Source organism: Acipenser ruthenus, chromosome 41, assembly GCF_902713425.1.
Source record: "Acipenser ruthenus chromosome 41, fAciRut3.2 maternal haplotype, whole genome shotgun sequence".
NCBI classification, from domain to species: Eukaryota; Metazoa; Chordata; class Actinopteri; order Acipenseriformes; family Acipenseridae; genus Acipenser; species Acipenser ruthenus.
The window spans coordinates 3213257-3235208 of NC_081229.1; the positions used below are offsets into that span (position 1 = coordinate 3213257).

The 21952-nt window shown below is 37.2% G+C and overlaps 1 protein-coding gene across 1 annotated transcript; it reads right to left on the reverse strand.

Moving 5' to 3' along the window:
* Positions 1 to 1595: 1595 nt before the first annotated feature.
* Positions 1596 to 21371, reverse strand: LOC117433583 (serine/threonine-protein phosphatase 1 regulatory subunit 10-like). Its single transcript, XM_059011288.1, has 18 exons — positions 21039 to 21371; positions 12202 to 12318; positions 11672 to 11758; positions 11188 to 11323; positions 10778 to 10826; positions 10353 to 10448; positions 9833 to 9997; positions 9634 to 9739; positions 9323 to 9429; positions 9052 to 9152; positions 8595 to 8748; positions 8179 to 8343; positions 7535 to 7781; positions 7341 to 7416; positions 6568 to 6768; positions 5979 to 6186; positions 5132 to 5485; positions 1596 to 4742 (listed from the first exon to the last, which is right to left on the reverse strand). Exons 2-18 carry the CDS (start codon positions 12306 to 12308, stop codon positions 4633 to 4635), a joined length of 2469 nt encoding a protein of 822 aa, XP_058867271.1. The 5' UTR covers positions 12309 to 12318; positions 21039 to 21371; the 3' UTR covers positions 1596 to 4632.
* Positions 21372 to 21952: the final 581 nt, after the last annotated feature.

Genomic DNA, 21952 nt, shown 5'->3' on the forward strand with positions numbered 1-21952 from the left:
TTAAATATTATCGCTGAAAAAAAAAAAAAAAAAAAAAAGTCCGGCGGATATATTTTTTTGTGTCAATGCCATTATTATTATTATTATTATTATTATTATTATTATTATTATTATTTATTATTATTATTTATTTCTTAGCAGACGCCCTTATCCAGGGCGACTTACAATCGTAAGCAAATACATTTCAAGTGTTGCAGTACAAGTAATACAATAAGAGCAAGATAAATACAGGATTTGGGAGTGTAAACTAGGTAGAACAAGAACTATTTGTTTATTTGGTTTGTTTTTTTAAAAAAGTGAATGTTTATATTACGTATACAGTGTGAGAGATATATTTGTTTTTTTAAGGTGTTATTTTTGCAGCTTGAGTTCATTTTAATTTGTTGATGGAGTTCAGCTGTTTGGTTAAAAGTACAATACCGAAATTAGATGTGCAAAGACATTCTACAAGCAAAGGAAAACTGAATACAACGGTTTAAAAGCTGTTTTGACTGAATAAAGAATCTGCCATAACAGTAAATATTTTATTACAGAGTTGTGGACGTATGGTTTGGGGGTTTCACATGAAGGATGATTTTTCTAAGTCCACAAAGGACAAACAAAAATAAATAAAATGTCTTAATAAGGTGCCCACCCTCCTAAATTCAGAATGGCCTCGGAGAAGATAAGCTTTATCTTATCTCAGATTGCTGAGATGCCCACAACAGATACATCAGCGGCAGATGTTGAAAACACCGAAACAGACTTTGTTAAAACATGTCTTTGAATTTAATATTTCTGACGATTGAAATTGCGACACAGATGCCTTGGGACACCCACAGCTCAAAGAAGGTGCTTAGCAAGTTTAATCATATTTTAATATCATTGATTGACATACTTCTGAAATTCAAAACAGAAGTTACTGTTAAGAATTAAATAACGCTTTCCTTTTGTTACACTGAACCGGATCTGCACTGATAAGTGGATAGTTAGAAGAATAAAACACTTTTTTGCTTAGTTCAAAACGGAACACATATGAATCTCAATAGATTGATCTAAATGGGACAGTCATATCAGAACCAAATAGTCAAATGATAATGTAATGTGTATGGCATTACTCTAGGGGGTGCTAATGCCACTGATAACTGGTGTTGGCCAGTCTTACCTCAGCCAACCACGTTTTGTTCCTGTTGTTGGTTTACTGGTTTTTGATTAGGTTAGGCATATAAAAAGGGGAATGCATTTAAGTGTCAGACAATAGTTCTGTTGGGAGGTTGTGTCTGTTGCCATGGCGACCTCTGTGAATAAAACTTTGTGATTTATTTTGGAACAGCTAATTTTTTTTTTTTAGTATTTACACATTAAAGTTTAAGATATTTGAAAGTTAAAATAAGATGCAACACATTATGGTTTAAAACTAAATTACATTTGTCACATAATATTTTGATTGATCTAAATGGGACAAAGTAAAACCAGAATTGAATAAAAGTACAGTGATATATTTATATAGCATTAAGTTGAATAAAACTCAGCTAAAAATGAAGAAATTGTGCTGGATTTTGAAAATTAAAAAAAAAAAAGCATGCATCCCCACAGGGATAATAAAACATACAAAGTAAAGTATCTCCACATTTATTAATAAATGTACAAAATATATACAAAACAATACATTTAAAGACAGAACATCTGGAAAAAATGTCCCACAAGAGACAGTAGCAAGTTTTCACAGAAAACACCTCGTAGATCTTCAGCACCTGGTCATAGCCGGAGCCCAGTCGCATGCCTTTTCAGAAAACAGAATTGGGGTTTTACTTTGTTCAAAAGACAGAATAATACAAACAAAAAGTTAGCAGCCTGTTTCAATATTCCTCTTTTTTTCATTTAGAAACAGAAAACATTGCACATTAAATCTGAAAAAATACACAATACTGATCCTGTGTAGAGAATTCTCTTACCATTTTACAGTTAAGTGAAGCCAGATTTTAGAAATGTGTCGGGCACAGAAAATCACCACAAAGATGTTTAAAAAAAACAAAAACAAAAAAAAAATCAAGACTATTTCCTAGTCTGTGCTAGAAACAGAAGGAGAGATAAAGTAGTAATAAAGTAAAAGTGACACCACTTCACTGCAGAACATTTACATTATCATGCGGCACAGTGATTGTAATGCACTTTACATACTGAACCCCCCCAAAAATTAACCCTGGAAAACATTTAAAGGCTTTTAGCTATCAGCCTAAATATAAACAAAAAGTGAAAATACAAGTATTGTCTCGATATAAATCTTTACTTTTATGATTTAAAAAAAACACTATGTACAAATGATTTATTGCTCAGTTAATGCATCAGTAACATAACGTTTCCTTTATGTAAGCTACAGTACACAGGAATTGCTAATTGATTTTAAGATATTAGAGACATTTTCATAAATAATTTTGGTCCTATGATTTTACTTGTTCAAAGCTCAGTCCAGTTTGCTATTTAAATAATGTTCTGATCAAGTCGCAGAGCTAAACTCCTGTCATCTTACGATCTGTACACTTTACTGATGCATTATGAGGGCAATAAATGGTTTGTATACAGCATATTGATTCTAGGAAAACTTTGGGAAACATTATCTTAACAGACTTGGAAGATGCTGGGAGACCAAGTAGGGTTCAACAAAAAGCATAACCAATTATTCACTGCATCCCAGTAATGCTTAATTCTACATTTTCTAGTCAGTCATTTGATATTGGTTCATGGAAAAACAACCATTTGGCTTTGCATAAAAGTTGCAGTTGTTATCTGAAACAAAGAAGTGCTACACAGCATTATTAGTTTTAAACAGATCAAGGATGGGGTTTTGACTTATTTTGACCCTTCAGCAGTTTTGGTTTTATTGCATGCAGTCATAGAATTGAGAGATAGAGTGAAATATAATGCAGGGGTTGAAACCAATTGTTCTGATCCCTATTCCTCCCATTAACACTGTAAACATGAAGCTGTTCTCAGTTGATCCTAGCTGGCGAACTAAAGAATATGAAAAGCCGGTTCCCTGGTCAGTACTTCACAATTACACTTGAATTATTCAATCCCCTCTCACCCAAGCTGTTTATACGCCCCGACATTGACATTGCGTTCGAGCGACCCTGAACACCAGATTCAACTGGCTTAGTGGTTAAGTTTCACTTGAGAAAAAAATAATAATAATAATCTGACTAATTCAATACAATTGTATATACAAACTATTTACAAAACTTCAAAATGTACACCACACAAAGTGGGTTTTCATCAAAAGAAATGCAAGAATACTTTCAATTGTATGCAATACTGTGGGCCACTTTTTAAATAGCTGGATGGGTACTCCCCATTGCGTCACTGCGCTGTGGTTTAGTAATACCCACCAATCAACCTCAAGACTGGACTACAGAGATGAGGAGCATTACATGGAGTATGTTTTCATCCAGACATCACTTTGACAACTGATAATCTATATGTTAAAAATCCAACTGCACCCTTTTTATCTGCTGAAACTTCAAACACTCCATTTTACATCGGAATAAGACTAAAGAAACTTCAGTTCAGTGGGTCGGATGTGATGGGAAGGTTTTTTCTGTTTTTTTTAACCCTGTGATACACTGCCTCCAGGGTACTGGACACTGAATTACAGTCAATGGTCCAGATGACATCAGAACGCACTTTTTAAAAATTGTTCATAAGATGCGTTTAAAACCTTTCAATTTCATCATCTGAATAGGTTTCCTTTTTAAATACATTATGAATCCATGTGGTTTTCCTTTACACTGGACACACCAGTGGGAAATAAAAAAAAAAAAAAATGTTCAATAGATTTTTGAGGTAAGTTTGAACATTTCTGTCACTTTAGTTTCAAAGACATGCAACAAAAGGCTATCTTGAATATCAGGTCTTCAAAACCAAGGTTGAAGAATCCATTCAAACTAGTTTACATGCCTTTATGTGCAAAGTAACATGTATTTTTGTATGCCTAGATTTTAGTGCTTATACCCTCCTCGTAGTTTTCACTTCCCTGTTACATATGAAGTCAACTGTGTAAATACCTTTACATAAGGCCCCATTTAAAACTCAAGAAACACAAGTTTGAAGTTTGAGGGGCTTTTTGACTAAGACTTTGATACCTCAACATGACATTGCAGTAATGGCTTCAACTGTTATTACTAATTCCCCAACACGGCAAAAGTAATTGTCAAAGTGACTTGGACACAGATATCAGTTTTTTCCGAATGCCCCTTCCCTGCAGACTGAGAACTAGGCAGAGAGAGAGAGAGAGATTGTATTGAATGCAGGTGCTCCACAAAGCGCAGATGAGAAGCAAAACAATTCAAAATGATCTCTTTCTCCTATTCGATTATTAGGAAATAATTTGCTTGATTCATGCATTTCATTTTTAAAATGTTTTTTTGTTTTTCCTTCCAGGAGATAAAACCTATTGGAGACACAATAGGTTATCTGCTACAGCCAGCCAACTAACTAACTTGCTCGCAAGAGGTCCAGGGAAACACAAAACTCCAGACCAAAGGTGGTCAATGGTGTGTTTGTGCCCATCAGTCAGTCTGGATGGAATGATGTTGGTGGCTGCGGTCGCTGGGAGTCAGTCTGAAGGTGGTGAGGCCTGCCCACTTCATTGTCTCATTAGGGCAAGGGGGGCCCGTTCACCCCGGGGTGGTAGAAAGCACAGTTGTTCTCGTAGCGACAGCTGCCCTTCATCATGAAGTGCCGACAGACATCACGGTTCGACATGTCTGAGGAGAGACACACACATAATATTATTATTATTATTATTATTATTATTATTATTATTATTATTATTATTATTATTAATAATGAATTAGTCATTTAGCAGATTGAGGATGAACTATGCATCAACATTTGCTGCCACAGAGTCACTTGCAATAGGACATCGGTTTTGCGTCTCATCCGAAAGATGGAGCACAAGCTGGTTAAGTGACTTCTCAGGGTCACACACAGTGAGTCAGTAGCTGAGCTGGGACTTGAACCGGAAACCTCCTGGTATCAAGCCCCTTTCTTTAACCACTGGACCACCAAACCTCCTGATTTGTTTGATAAAATATTAACTGTTTTTCGTTACTCGATACTGTAATTAAATAGCTGAAAAGCAGGAAGCTCTTACCTCCCATGTGTGAGTTGTTGGGGCCACCCCGTCTGGGTGGTCCACTGCTCCCTCGACCAGGCCTGCCTCTGAAGCTTGGGTTTTCCCCTCGCCCCCCCCTTCCCCGGTGGAAGGGCCCCCCTCTCATACCATGGGGTCCTCCCCTCATAGGCTCGCCGGGGGGTTTCCAGTACCCGTCTCCTCCACGCTGCTGAGGGGGAGGGGGCCCCATCATTCGGGGGCCTCCTGGGGGTCCACCTGGCCCATTGTGAGGGGGGAAGTGCCCGCCTGGGCCTCCATGTGGGGGGAAGTGAGGTCCATTCTTGGGTCCTGGTGGGAATCCTCCATTCATCCCTGGACCCATCCCTAGCAAACCTGAACCCACCGAAAACAAGACAACACCAGGCGTTATTTTAATCCACAGCTTAAAATAGAAAATCCTAAAATCAACTTTAGGAAACCAACTAGAGCAGTTCTTGTCTCATGAATAATTTGTTCTATACTAACACTACTTCTAGTTTTAGACAGTTCATCAAATGTGGCTTGTTTTCTCTAAGCATTTTTTTCTTCAGCTCACTTAATACCTAATTTCCAGTGCTGATCTTGGAAGAGGAGGAGATTATTTATTTATTTATTTATTTAAGATTTATTTATCCAAAGTGACTTAGAGACTAGGGGGGTGAACTATGCATCAGCAATTTCTGCTGCAGATTCAGAAGAAGGACGGAGCACAAGGAGGTGAAGTGACTTGCTCAGGGTCACACACAGCGAGTCAGTAGTTGAGCTGGGATTTGTACCGGCAACCTCCTGGTATCAAGCCCTTTAACCACTGGACCACCAAACATAGATGGGGTGTGTATCTGCTTACCTGGAGGAGGTCCTTGGGGCGGGTGTTGGTGCTGAATCTGCTGCTGATGCTGCTGCTGCTGCTGCTGCTGATGCTGAGGCTGCTGCTGATGCTGCTGTGGCTGCTGCTGCTGCTGTTGTTGTTGCAGAGACCCCAACAACTTCTTGATCTTGTCTGAGAAGTCAGGCTGTTTGATTAGGTCCTCTGGCTTTTGGTTCCCCTGAGCTCCCTGGAGAAACAATGAGAGATTTAATACAAAGATACACAACTGCATAGGATATGTTGAAATTCATTTGTGAAAACCCTTATTTCTAGATTCTAGGTTTTAATCATGTACAGCTATGGCCAAAGGTTTTGCATCTCACTCTATAGAATTAACTAATTTTGCTTCATAAAGTCAAATGGTGAAGTTTTTGATTACATGATGTTAAATAAAATACATTATGTTCATATAGCTTTTTAATTAATTGTCGCAATACGAAAATTCTAGGTGATGCAAAACTTTTCAGTGTAGCTTACCAAATTAATGTTTTTGCCTTTCCCTGGAATATACTGGTTTAAATGCCCCCTACCCCCACAAGTGTGCAGTGAGTGGTGCATCAGATCTTACCATGATGGTGGATAGTAGCTCCTGTACATTTACAGGGGGAACCACCCCAGAGCCAGGCTGCTGTGGGCTCCTGCTCGCTCCCATGCTGCCCATCAGGTTGGCCAGGACAGTGGGCAGCTTGGCTCCAGACACGTCTGGAGAGTGCGAGGCAGGGGTCGTGTCCATGGGGTCACTGTAGCCATCTTCCATTGTGGAGGAGTCCTGCAGACACAAGCAGACAACACACAACGTCAAAAATTGTACTCAGCTAAGCAATACAGTTACAATCAGGCATCATGTATTTTCTGCTCATTGATAAAATTAGGCTATATACTTTGGCATTTCTTAAGCTAAAATTGGACAAATGGAGAAAAAAAGGAAGATTTATTACTGCCTCTGCAAGAATACAAAATCTTTTCAAATGTATCTATTTGAGCTATCAATGCTAGTCACTAAAAACGCTTTATAGAAATGTGTGTGACATTTAGTTTTACTTAGATAGTTTTTAAATTATGTAAATTCATAAATCCAAATATATATATAAGAAAAAGGTAATGTAGGTACAAAGAATTGTGAATAATTGATATATATTTTTTTTTATGTACCTACATTACCTTTTTTTTTTTTTTTTTTTTTTTGATTTTGCTCGGTGGTTGTCCTTTGATATGCAACCTCTTCGTTCCCAGGGACATCCTGACATTGTATATATTGTGTGCAAGTATGACATCGGTGTTTTGCACGGAGACACCAGTAACCACAATGGATGTCTGTGGAATACCGCTTTTGAGACTCACCTCGTCCAGGGGGATGAGTTTGGGGGGCAGAGGCTCATAGGACTCAGGGTCGGGCTCGTGGGGGCTGTCTGGCACACTGCAAGATAAACAAACAAGGAGAATCATTTTTCCATACCACTGTATGCAAACTTTTAAACAGCTGAAGTGCGAAACGTTTGTCTGAATGTTTAAGTCAAGCAGCTGTTGAAACATACCTCTCCTTAGACAGGAAGATCTCCTGCAGAATTCCCTTCTCCCTCTCCTGTTGAGTAACTTTCTCCTGGCTGCCGCTGCCCGGCACCACTAGGGTGTGTGGCAAGTCAAGTGGCCACGGGCAGCTCCAGGGAACTTTCTCCTCCATGGCGTCGTGAGAGTGTCTCCGTGCCGACTCGAAGGCCTGCCGGTCCATCATCATCTCTCGCTTCGCAGCCTCGCCAAAGTCCTTGATCTTATTCACGTTCACTGAGGGACAAAAACAGAGAGACAAAGGCACTCAATGTCTTGATCAACCTTCTACCTTCGGCATTCTAACTCATTATTTGTATAACCTGTAAGATGCCCAAACTTTAAACCTTCCACTCCTGCGCATTTTCTCTTTTGAACCATTCCACTTTTACACTAAAACTTGTCAAAAACACCTAATGCAAAGGTAACACAAGACTGCCATCGCATAGCAGTTTCAGATATTTTAAGCTTTAATAGGCGCTTAAGTGAGTGACGCCTAAGCCTCTGGCCCCAAGGATATATTTCATCAACCACAGATGTGTGTTTCAGCCGTTTCAGGCCACTACTATGCAATGAGAACCTTATCTACAAAACCAACACCCTAACCCAACCCACATTCCCAGGGCTCACTCACCCCTCTCTGTCTCATCAAGCTCAAAGAAGAAGTATTCGCGCAGGTGGTTCTCCTCAGCCCATCGCACGTTCTTCTTCTTTTTCCCTTTCTTGGTCAGCTTCACTGTGTCAGCCGCAGCCTTTTCCTCCCCACGTGGCTCAGCCAGCGCATTCGGCTCCTCCGGAGCTGTTGGAAGCACAGAGGGATGAGTCAACAGGGGCCACAAGGCATCTCAGCCATCCACCAGCAAGGAACCATCCACTCGGTTGTGTACAAGTGCGAGCAATGCTGTACTGTACTGTCCCCATCACAGACTACAGGACAACGTTCACAATGGTTTCCATAGCTTTTATTTCATGATTATGCAATGGCAAGTCTTAATGCCAAACTTCCATTTAACGGCAGTGATTTGACCAAAGCTCTTTGCGTTAACTTACCAGTATCCATGTTTTCAGGAACCTCCTCTGCAGGAACTGGGGTGCCCGGCTGCTCCAGTTCCATTGTCTCCACTGAGGCTGTGGGTGAGCTGTCTAGGGACAAGTGCTTCACAGGGCTGGACTCCAGGTTTGGTTTGATATCGAACGGGCAAGACTGAAGAGGAAACAAGACAAGGAATGATGGATGTACGGGTGAGTGCATGGACAGACTGTTCCCTCAATAAACTATTATATGGATCAACTGGGCAGATCCACGTGCCAAAGTCAACCCTCAGTGTCGTAATCCTATAGTAGGTGGCACTGATTATTTTTTTTTGTTATTTATTACTATCGTTGGTTTGGTTAGGGTTTTTTTTTTTTTTAATACATTGCATGTAATACCTTTAGGACAAAGAGATCTCTGACAAATATAGCAAAGAGATCGATCTAAAAGAAATATATCATAAAACTAGCCTACCTTATTGGAAGTTGGAGACACTGCCTTCTTTTTCTTCTTGATCTTGACTCCGGTTACTGGGGCGGAATTCAACGCTTCGAGGAACCCTGGGGATTCGATTGCTGCAAGACAAGAAAGCCAGGAAAGCCATGAGACACCAAATCAGCTTGAGAAGAAGCTGGGATATTCCCCTAGCAAAAGCCCTTCTTTGCTGGAGAGAAATGGGAACGCTGAAGGGTTAAGTGCGCTACTGCTGTGTCAAGTGGGAGTACAGTGGATTAGGTATACTCACGCTGGGCTGGGATGATCTTCACTTTGATCTCCTTGATCATGTTGGGAGTGGTGTTCAGAGGTTTGTACTTCTTCTCTACAGGTTGCATATCAGGTCCCAAACCGGAGCTAGCAACAACAAAACAGCACATTATCTATATTTGACTCTGATTCAGCACCTAAATAACTATATCCACAGAGCTTAAAAAAAAGCTATATCACATATCGTGACTTCTTGGAAGCAAATTCAGCCATTTAAAAAATGTATAATTACATCGAAAAATGTAAATAATCTTGTGACCACAAATGAGCCTGATTGGCTAACAGTCTTACTTTTGTCTCTTGACAGGTGCTGGCTTGATGTTGTATTTGTCGCCTACTTGCATAGGAGGGGGAACCTTTTTAACAGGGACTGGGGTCGGAGTGTCCACTTCCAAACCTGTGAGGCATACACAGAAACAGCACTGTTAGAAAGATTCAGAGCACCCATCCCTCCCGTCACCACAGCCGTTAATAATGCTGCCCTGCTTACCAGTGGACCTGAACTTGGCGTGGCTGGGTGCAGTGGTCCTCTGTACTTTGGGTTTCTCTTTCCTCTTGTCCTCCTCGGCCTTCGCCTCAGCCCCTTTCAGGTCTGGCTTCATCTCTGTTTTTTCTGGAGCTGCTTTCCCCTTCCCTTCCTCTTTCTTCCTCTTGTCTGTTTGTAAAGGAGCCCAATTAAAACACATTAGAATGGTATTGGGGAAGGCGTTTCATTTCAAGTATTTTTTTATTTAATTTTTTTTAAATACTGTTCTATTTTGTAAGAAAAATGAAAGAACCGGCTCAAGTTACAAAGTACAAATTAGCTGTTCAATTCGTGAACAGTCAGTACACACTAAGCAAAGAGCTGTAACAAAATAAGGTTTGCAAATTGTGTGTTCAAAGCAGCACATTATACAGTTCTCTAAGAAAAATAAAGTGGAACGTGATCTATTAACCCTCTTGTAAGGAAAATGTTGTGGCAAGAGGCAAAACAGTGCATGAAGAAATGAAGAAAGAAAAATCCAAACCTGAAGGGGCAGAAGCAGCTGCTGCCGCAGCACCGCTCTGGGTTCGAATGATCGCCATCCAGCCTTCAACCAGCACTGAAGCCTGCTTTCGAAGTTCTGCCATTGAGAGAGAGAGAGAGAGAGAAAAAGAGAGAGTTAATACACAAGGCAAGTGCATACTGGTCTAATGAACAGAGCAGGAAAGAATAGGAGGATTCACCTCTGAAATGTCTCTGCGCTTAGATAAACAAGCCTTCAAGGCTCTAGTGTCACAACAACAAACTAAACACATGCTAGTTGTTTTTTTTTTATATGGAATGTGTGAAAATGTTAAAGAAAAGGCTTAAGTTTGCTTTAATTTAGCTTCATAATTAAACTTCTACATTGCTAAAACAGAAACACCAACAGTAATTCTTGGTTGAAAGCATTCACTTTGCTGGCCTTACCTTCAGGACCTGTCTTGCTTAACTGTTTCACTACTTTGGCTGTGTTGTTCTAGAAAAAAAGGGGAAAGCAAAGTTAGTCAAGTTTGTACTTTTTTTTTTAACTTAGTATCTATCACTATTATTGGGGCAATATGCCCATAATCCACTGGCATGCAATACTTATTGAAAGACTTTTTTTCTGAAAGTGATACTTCCATACTTTCTAAGCTTGATTTTTTTGGAGAGTCAAATATGTATGCTGCACTGTAAAGTTTGGGATTTTTTTTCCCCCCCAATTAAAAATTAAACCTTTTTTTTTTGTAAATACACATTCAGCCCGTAACCTCCAACAGCAAAAAGTCATTACAGGCACTACACAACACAAATATTCTTGCTGCAAAAGAGAGAGCTCTCCAAGGCCCCTCCTTTACCTGTTTGAGGTGATCGACCTTCAGCGGCAGGTTCTGCAGAGTTAGCAGGATCAGGTGCAGCAGTGGGGTGTTGTTGGTTGTTTTGGAGTACGTCAGCCAGCTGTTCAACAGCTTGTAACCTCCGATTTTGATAAACCTGGGAAGCAGAAAGAGCACAGTGTTGAACAACAATCTCATACTGCAAGCCACTTCACCTTCTTGTGCTCCGTCCTTCGGATGATGCGCAAAACCAAAGTCCTACTGTAAAGTGACTGAGCAGCAGTTGTGATGCACAGTTCACCCCCTAGTCTCTGTAAGTCGCTTCGGATAAAAGCTAATTGTTTTGTTATTAATTAATAATTAATAACAAAACAATAGAGAGAACTGGTCAGTCCTGGAACCATTCCGGCTTTGTTTAATTGGCCATGCTTGTTTAAAATGGCTGGAGGTGGGAATGCATTGAAAGGTGAGGGAGCAGGTGTGCATCCAGCCCCAGTGTTCTTACCTGTTCAAGATGTCCTGTGATTTTGTCTGCAGTAAAATATTCAGGTAGATGCACCTGCTAACCATCTTTTGGGAAGTTTTCATCAAGCTACAGAAATGAAAAATAGGAAAATAAATGTTTTACACAATGCAAAACTGTTAAATTTGTGTATAAATAAATAATTAAATACTGATAATACTTAAGACTTTTGTAACAAACGAATAATCTGAAACACCAAATAATTAATTACACAAAGTCTAAATATACCAACACAATAACACATTCATGTTTTAATGACTAAACAGCAATATTAACAATCCAACCAACAAACTTTATAGGGAAAATAAATACAGGTCACAAATTAACATCTATCATATACTTGTAGCTTAAGGGTGAGTTTACCTTCCCAGTTATACAGTTAATTAAAAACCTTTCAAATCAAAAAAGCTAGAATACAACTGCTCTCTACCGCAACTGACCGATGTAGTGAATATCTCAAGACACGAATCGATCAAAATTACCCAAAAGCATTTGGGTTAAGCAAAACCTACCTAAAGATTTTGGAAACCCCCTCTGAGGACCTGACTTCCCCGTCCTTGCCCAGGAAGCAGTCCAGTCCCTTCAGGAGTTCTCTGGGATCCACAGGCCCTGATCCCATGGTGGAAACCCTGAGAAGTGACAAGAGTTTATTAACACACATGACAAAAATAAAACATGTATTCATGAGCACCGATGTTATTTCAGCGCACCAAACACGTTTAATATAGAAAATAAAATAGATTGCATGGAAAACTACCCTGGGATCTTGTTAGATTGTTTAAAACTCACATTTATTTCCCAGCTTTGCACCAAGGAAATGTTGAAAAAACAGGCAAGTTTAAATAATATAAAATTAGATGAGACTGTCCACCTACTGGATCAGAGAGGGCAAGATCTTTTATTTTTGTATGGTTTAAGCCAGGATGGCCCCATCAAGCACATTTGTTAGCAACAGTACTGTTGCTGGTTTTTACTAAATAGACCTTTACCCTAAAGGCATCATTGTCAACTATTTTATATTTATTTTGGAACTGTTGTTTTTGAAGACGAAAGATTCTGATGTACAATAATAACATGTTTTCTTTATATTGTGCAGTCTTGCAAATATGTGAGCCACGTTTACAATCGTGCAAATGCGAGCCATACAAAAAACAAAAAAAGGTTTGCAAGTACAGAATTCAACCTATGGATCCTAACAAAAGTAACTAATAATTCAATACTACTATTCTTCGAAAGGCCCTCATGATGAATAATACTTGCTCAGTAGATTATCTATGTCTGAAAGAAGGCCGGTGACCGTTATGACATGAATACTAGGGAAGATGTTGTCTAAAGGCATGAAGAGTGGGCATTGGTGACAGCAAACTGCTCAGTTTAGCTAATAGATAATGAACTATGCTTAATTGTAATAGATTTCTTTTACAGCATGGGTTTAAAAGATATATTCAATGAAATGCAAATATAGGCTATATGGTCTTCATTTGTTCAGTGATCTGACAGTGACCAATACTCATGTGGTGTATAAAGACTGAATAATTATCTGAACTAATTTTGCATGACTACATTAATGAGACAGGCTTCTCAGGAAATTGGGTTGGATTACATTAATACCCTTTGATATGCTGTATGGTAATCAGCTATTTAGGATTTATGCTGAACAGAGAACACTGAATTATCACTTTTAAGAACTACTGCTTAACTTAATATAGCAGCATTATAGATGTGCGATTCAAATCACTTGATAAAGTCAACCAGTGTATTTTGGGGTGTGCATATGGGATACATATTAATCACTTACCCCTTGTAGAGCTGGTTTAAGTATTAAATGGTTGATTTGAAATGGTCTGTCAATGTTAGCAACAATTTGAGGTTAATTATCCAATTAACCATGGGTTATAATGAAAGACATCAACTGTTTGTCTGTTTGAAAAGCAGAATGTCAAACAGCAGCACAAGACTTGAGTGTTCTCTTTGTAGAAACTGCCTGTTACATAGTTATTACTCAGGACTACAGTTCTATCTATACTGGGTCAGTTACAGACTGCTGGATTCTTGTGTGGAAGGCAGTAAAGTTCAATTAGTTCAGGTTTGACTGCTGGGCTAAAGTGTCAAAAGAAGTAGAATCAATGATTTAAGGCGGTCTGGTGTTCAAACCAATTGCCAAAGCATAAAGACACATCAATAGTGTGTTATAGAGTAGCTCAGTGAATTAGTGCATGGCTGAGAAAGATTGATTATTATATATACTAGGCTGTGGTATGGGAGCCAATGCATTTAAACAGTCCTCGGAACATCAGCCCAGTTACCTGCAGAAGTTTGGGGGCTTGAATAGTCCAGAGGTAAAACGTGTTAGTATAGTGTTGAGCAGCAGGTCCCAGTGCCTCACAGATTAAAAAAGTGGGACCATTAAACTGTGTTGAATAAAACAAACTCAGCTAGACATGCTGTTTTTTTTTTTTAACTGGAAAGTGGATTCAGGCCAATGAGCCTTGATACAAAGCCCTATCTGTTAACAGTCATGAGAGATTTACTGACTCATGAAGCTTCAGTTTTGCTTGTGTGTAGTACATCCACCTCTTAGCAGTCAACAGAACAAAAAACTACTGCTACGCACAGAGAACATTAACAGGCAAAAAAAAAAAATCTAAGTTTGTAACTTAATATACATTAATTTATGAAATATTAATACAATAAAGAAACTGAGGTAAAGGTGTAGTTAACATACTAGAGAGTAAAAACGTATGTTTCTATACTTCTGTTGAGATTAAAATATATGCATGAAAACACACACACATATGGTTATATGGTATAACTATTTGCATTGTATTGCATTCAAGTTTAAACCATTTTTGTTTCTAAATATTTGAGTTCTGTATTGATAGTATTAAAACATTAGATTTTCATTTTTCTTTTTTTTTTTTTATAAAAATAGCAACAAAAAAATGCAACAGTGCCAGTAAATGTCACATGTTACAAATTACATATTTCTTGAGCGATAACTTCACAACATAAACGGCTTTATATTAAGTAAGTACACAGCTTTACTTCAATACAGGATTTATCATGCTTAATGCACACATCTATGAATAGCCCTTAATTGCTGGAGCAGTGCACAAGTATAAAGCCTTTTGCGGTTTGGGATACAACAGAACAGACACTCATAGCAGTTAGGGTCCATCTGAAAATAAAACCAAACCCATTATTTACTAAACAGCTTTACAAAAAAAAACACATTACTGCTGTAAAACCTAAACTTAAAAGTCTATAAATCTGAAATTAAGGATACTTTGAAGCTAAGCATACATTCTAAATTGTGTGCATTAAAAACCTTAATTCTTACATTTGCATTACAAATACAGTGTGTCATAAGTACTCAAATACATTTAACCCAGTAATCAGACCATTTCTTTAGTGTAATAAAACTACTGCATTGGTAGTTAACACCATCTGACACAGGTCTTCATCAACAGAGATGAAAAACAATACATTACGTTATTACAATAGTTGTAATTATTAACTTCAGACTTCATAAAAGTATACATTTTGGTATTGCCGGGTTAAATGACAAGGTTCTTATTTACAGTAGGGCTAAAAACAAAAAGGATATCCAAAACACAACAGTACAATGTATGCAGAAAATAACTACAAGTTAACCTTCTTGCAGCCACTGTATTTTGTTTTCACTAACACACTGACAATAAAATTCCATCTATTTGTAATGCAATAACCCATTTTATCCTGGATCCCCTGTGGTGTTATATTTAGGCTACACAAATCTTTGTTCTTCTGGCATTACAGTTCCAACTATTGGAGCATGAGACAGTTCAGGTTTAAGTTTCCTAATTTTCCTTTTTTTTTTCATAAACCTTGGGTATAGTCAGGATAAAATGGGTTCATTTTTTTTTTTAAGGCTGTACATTTTTAAAACATACAAAAAAAGGTATTAGTTAGACATTTTGTTTTTCCTATTATATGTTTTACCACTATATCTTGCATAAAATAAGGATATTCTCTCTTCTACCTACATTGCGAGCTGGAGGAAATGACACACATTTGAATTCTGGCTCCTGTATGTCCATTTTGACTCCTGCCATGCCAGCAGTTGCCAGAATGATATCAAGCATGTCACTTCCTCCTCCCACGAACCACAGCGCTTAAAAAAATAAAGTTCAGTAAAATGCCAAAGACAGAAAATCTGAAAAATACTTATTGGAGAATAAACAACAAAAGTACAGTTGGCTCACTTGTCTATATTAGAACCTATCCAGATGTATTAAGGTCTTCACTCCAAAAGTGCCAAGGTAAATGGTTAATGAAACAATGCTAAAAAAAGTAAAAATAATACTTTCACAAAAACCTTTGTGTAATAGCCTGTATTTATTGCATGTAGACCAAGCCTATTTAAAAACATAAGACTGGATAAACTTCAGAGGACTCATGCTGATGACGAGAAGATGCCACTTACAGCATGATTAACTACACGAATAGCCCACAGATACTCTGAACGAACGGAAGCAGAGTCCTTTTATTTCAAGCTGAAAGAAAAAGCGAGGGTCAGCATGCCTGATGTGACACTTGTGAGTGTAAATGTTCCTCAATTGTCTACCAAAAGACAGAAATCTTAGACAGGCACTGCATGAATAATCAGCTACCAAACAAAACCTGCTACTAATTGACTGAAAGGTCCCTTAGGATTTTCTTCACAATACAGCAGAATGAGCAGTCCAATACACTAAGGTCTTCACAAGTATCCAATTTCACTGCCTTTTCCAGCACGGCTTGAACACATTCCTCCTGCCACAACAAATCCCCAGGGCAGCACCATTAAATAATAATACTCTTCTACTCATTCTGAAGCGTCCAGGCAAACCTATTACACAAGATGGTTAGGATTACTGAAATCTGACTATCAAAACACTAGAAAGCTGTAAAACTGCATTAATCCAAAAATTTATACAAATCATTTCTGTACTACCAAATCTCACCACACACTAAACTTTGCTCTACACTGCTTCACCTATCCAAAGAATAGTCCGTCTGACTACACTATAGTTACAGTTTCAGATCAGCTCTACTGGACCTACACACAGTTCCACACGATGTCTCTATTCTAATACACATGCCTGAATCACATCACTGTGCCACAACAATCTACATATGCAATACTGCAGGTAGTTATAACAGCAGTCCCAAAACAATCTCCCCAGCTTTTATTTTCATTAACTACATATTTTTTCACATCACTGATTCCGAGAGAAAATAAAGTGACAACCACCTAGTACCAGATATTTAGTTCTGCTAAAGATAAACCTGCAAATTGCAAATGCAAAACACAAAGCGTATTTTTAAACAGTAACTACAAAACAAGAATTGTTCCCATAAAAAAAAAAGCACTTGTCAATGTCTTTAAAGTTAAACTTCATTTTAGTACAACTAAATATTATCATTTAAAAACCAAGCTTACTTTTTATATTTGACTGCAGGCCTAGTGTGCCACAGGTACATGTCACTAAATGACTAAAGTAATTTCCTGAATGTTGAAACTAAACTGAGTTTAGAGAACACATTCCTTCAGTCAGAAAACATATATATATTTTTTTCCACTAACAGTAACAGCGTGTTTGCTGTGGGGTGGTAGTACCCAAAGTAACAATCAAAGTTGTTTTTTATAAGTACTGATATTTTAAGTTGTTGCTTCTTTAAATGAGTGGTAATGCCTTTCCATTAGAGCTGATAACTCAATATATCTGACCCTGTTTTACTCTAGTACTAACTGGATTTTATAAACAGAGGCTGCACTTTTCTTTTTATTATTAATAGAGGCCATGCTGTTGGCGCTATGTTTCATCACAATTAAGTGCAAAGTTCTCTCTCCCTCTCTATATATTTAATGCCATTACCACACTTCACACTTGAAACTAGGATATTTAAAAGATGACTGAACTGAACTCGATTTGGGGATAAAAAGATCACAAAAATAGAAGCTACTACCTTCATTTCTCTATGCACCCCTTGCTGAAGTTTGTTAGGATTAAAGATGTGCTTTTTAAAAATAATAAATTCAGTCCCTAGGAATTCTTTTTTGGGACACTGAAATACTGATATTTTAGATACAATTAATTTTAAGTAACATTACGAAAACATAAGTTTAAACTGAAATATTACATTTCTAACCTGTATTTGTATAAAATGTGCCTTGCCAAACATTGTGATGCTGTTAGGATTGTTACAATTGATAAAAATGACAAACCTGAGGGACGGTACTGAAAAGGTTGTATGTAGGCTACAGATAATATGAATATCAACTTTGGTTTCTTTATTTTCCAAACATTATTATTTCAAGCCTATCATCAAGTACGACAACTATAATGAGTTTAAATAATATATATTAAAAAATCAACATTTTATTAAAGAAATAAATAACACATGGGTGGCAAATTACCAGTAGTCAAAATATAAAGTTAGGAAATACAGTTGAGAAATCTATATTATAATAATAATAATAATAATAATAATAATAAATCCTAAATACCAAAACTGAGCTCAATTTATAGTTATAAGTCGCATAATTACTTACAACATAGTTGTAAACATTAGATATGTTGCGTTGATCAATAAAAACGAATTACCTTCATTTAAATGAGTATGTTGTGTGTTACAATGATTTCTAAATCCAAGTTCTCAAATATGATACATGTATTACACTCACCTCAGTTCACTGGATAAACTGACACCTTGGGTTTATAACTAATATCTAAAAGAAAACCTTGCTATAAAATAGAAATACAAGTTTAACCATTGCTGCTGTTGTATTTATACATTACTTGAATTATTATTGCATAGTATCGAAATTTCACTTGGCTTTGTGTAAACTGGAAGTACACGTTGTAATGTGCCATCTAGAGGCACAGACTGGTAATAAAGAAACAAAATGCTACCACACGACTTGGAGGCGTTATTGATACTCTTGCTACTATGAAAAACACGCTGAACTGGGAGAAAATGACACAGAACACATGCATTTACTTGTGTTAATTCACTGAAATCGTATTATAAAACACGTGTGCAGCTAGCTGCTAGGTCTGTTAGAAATCAGATATATCAATACTTTTGCGTAAGTTATTTCTTTTCTGCTTTCTTTTGCGGAAAATGCATTACATATTTTAAGTATTAGTTCTCTGTACTAGACATGTTAAATTAAACTGCTGCAGTAATTTGCAATTTTATATGTAAAAAAATATATATATACTATTTGTTATTTTTTTACGCTCAAATTACAATTCAAATCACAAAACTTACTTTAATTTCAACATGTTTAGCATATTAAAACGGTAACATGCATATTACATTATCTCATGACTAAAATGTCAAGTTAAAAAGAATTAAAAGAAATATTAACCTGCTCGGCAAGTATTTGAAATGTACGCTAATGCCATTTTAATGACTTTCTGCTAATAGACTGCCATTCTGCATGCATGTTTATATTTGACTGTAATATTACTCTATTGTCAACGGGAAGTAGGCTACAGAATTATGAGCAAGACACAAATACAATTACATTATTAGTCAGTGGTTTAAAAACGGTGTGAAATGTATAATTAGTACCAGAAAGTTGTTTGTCTTACCAGTTATAATGTAGCTGTGACTCTCTTTGAAGAACTTAAAATGTGAAGATTCAATTCTCCCCCCTAAATTCCAACTCAATGCTTAACAATCCTAAACATTACATGGGGAACTAAAGAGGTATTGGGTTCGTACAACACACAATATAAACGTGGGAAACAATAACGAATATATACATAACATTACTGCAATGCTAAACCTAACCAAATCCAGTGATAGCATTGTGTTTCTCTATTTCTAGCTGGAAGGGAACTAATTACACTCTGTCCATTACTTATTTCAGCTTTGATTTACAGAAATGCATTTTAAGAAGGCCACAGATTTAATTTAAAACACAGTAAAAGGACTGCCATGGGGGGCCCCTCTCACCCCATATGACATCAGTGTACCTCTTAAAACAAACACACACACACACAAAACTGTTCTCACTGGACAAAAATAAAATCACATGATGGTAATTAATTCTCATTCTACATATGCATTTCAAATATTGTGAGTCGTGTAAGATCAATTGAAGTCTGATAATTAAGTCTGCGTGCATGAGCATACATACACACCTACTAAGTGTTTAACAGGTTCATGTGTGGACTTACATCGGGTATGTAAATAAACACACACACACTGTAATAAGATATCCCTATCAGTAAGTGACCTGGATACATGGGTTAAAAAAAACCTGTACAAAAATGTCCTACATTGTCATTAGGATCACACAAAAAGTCAATGCTCAAAAGTGCCACCTTCCCAACGTTTCGGTATGTCATTTTTTACGTTAGACAGGCGTGGTTCGCCACGTTGATGAGGACAGTTGAGCCCCGCCTAGTTTATGTGACGCAACTACTCCCTTCCCGCCCATCTCTCTGCAGCGGGAGAAAGAAGGACGAAGCAGCGGCCATTTTGTGGTCACAACATGTCCGTGAAAAAAATATCTATCTATATAAAAAGTATAAGGCAAACATATACTCTAGCCCCCCCCCGCTTCGCTATCCTGTATGGAAGGTTAGTTTAAACGTTGTAAAAATTCGTCCACACACCCCATCTCTAAAAGAAACTGGAGGTAATCCTAAAAATCCAAAGAAACAAAAAGCACAACAAAAAAAAAAAAGACAACTCGTCCGCCATTTTGTAGAACAAAGTCCTGACAATGAAAAAAATTCGTTATTATTGTACATCAACGATTCTCGTCTCCTTTTCACTTACTTTCTGCAACCTTTATAATCAGATTGCTATATATTTATTTTGACCCTGGGGAGTAATTTATAGAACATTAAACATTTGTTACCGTTACTTATACAATTGTCATGTTGGTACAATTTTTTTTTTTTTTTTACCGGTTTACACTACAGTCCTGATCTTTTGCCTACATTTTGAAAGCAATCTTTATGTACAGATTGCACTGCCCGAACCTGACCTTCCTGTTTTTTTTGTGGAAATGAAGACATTCGACGACTGAAAAAAAAATAATCCTCCCTAACGCCCTGCAATCTTTATGTACAGATTGCTCATAAAAAACTAACTTTGCTCAAACCGCAATTTGTCTCACACACAAAGAATCGGAGCTTTATCCACCAGCACCGCTATCTGTTGTATGTGAGCTCATTTAAGCTGAAAAAAATAACTTATCTTTCCACTGCAATCGTTTTTTAAAAATATATAAAAAAAATTACCTAAAAATCGTTTAAACTTTAAAATTTGGCTTCAAATTTGTTTGAAAAGCGACACTTACTATCAGAAACTTTCTCCTCAGCGCCTCGGATTTTAGAATTGTGCTTCAGATATACACACAATTATTACTTTTTTTAGAACAGTTTCAGAGAAAAAACTGCCATGTTTCATATAACAAGCAAATTTTTTTATGGCTGAAAATGTTGTTTTTGTTATGGGCGGGTTAATTTATGCTGGTTTCCTTCTGGCACAAAAAGATCGTCAAAATGTCCGTCACTGGGAGAAAAAACGAGTGAACAAAAGGTATTTTTTGTTTCTCTTCAAACTGCGTCCTCGCTACTGTTTTCTTCCCTCAAAAGCACAACCTGAAATAAGAAAAAAGGGTAAAGAATAGATTAGTTTATATTACTAAAAACGAATTTAGAGACAAAACATTTTCTTTTTGTGTGTGTGTGTGTGTATTTTACAAATTACGTAAATAAATTTAAATAATGCTATCACATAATCAACCAACTTACCTCAAAGAAATTCCAGGAATGGTTGGTTAGGCGAGGGGCTCTGGTTTTTATACCCCTGACGTCATCGTCATCCCATCCAGCACCGGACATGCGCAGTTACCATAGAGATAGTCACGAGGGCAGAGCCCACCTCCCCCAACGGCTGCTTTTGTTACGTGACTTTTTACAGTAATAATTTAAAGGGCCAGTGTCCAAAGTACAAGGTTGAAGTGGACATTTTTCTTAAAAAAATAAAATAATTATACACGCACTTACAAGAAACTATTTAAAACAACAACTTAACTACTGAAAGCTTTTACTTATTGCTCGATTTAACTAAATATTTTAATTTGTTACATATTTATATAATTATTTTTTTTCATATTTGAAGCTGATATTAAAATAAATACAATGCTGGTTAATATAAAATAAAATTAAATTTAAAAAAGACTGGAATAAAAAATCATTCGTGTGGTGT

What these genes read in the sequence shown, in the direction of transcription:
- LOC117433583 (XM_059011288.1), bottom strand. Translation starts at nt 12,308, where the DNA reads ATGGGATCAGGGCCTGTGGATCCCAGAGAACTCCTGAAGGGACTGGAC. An exon ending in AAGCAAGACAGGTCCTGAAG is followed by an intron (nt 10,449 to 10,777) that starts GTAAGGCCAGCA and finishes TCTCAATGGCAG; the next exon opens with AACTTCGAAAGCAGGCTTCA. An exon ending in GAAGATCATCCCAGCCCAGC is followed by an intron (nt 9,153 to 9,322) that starts GTGAGTATACCT and finishes CTTGTCTTGCAG; the next exon opens with CAATCGAATCCCCAGGGTTC.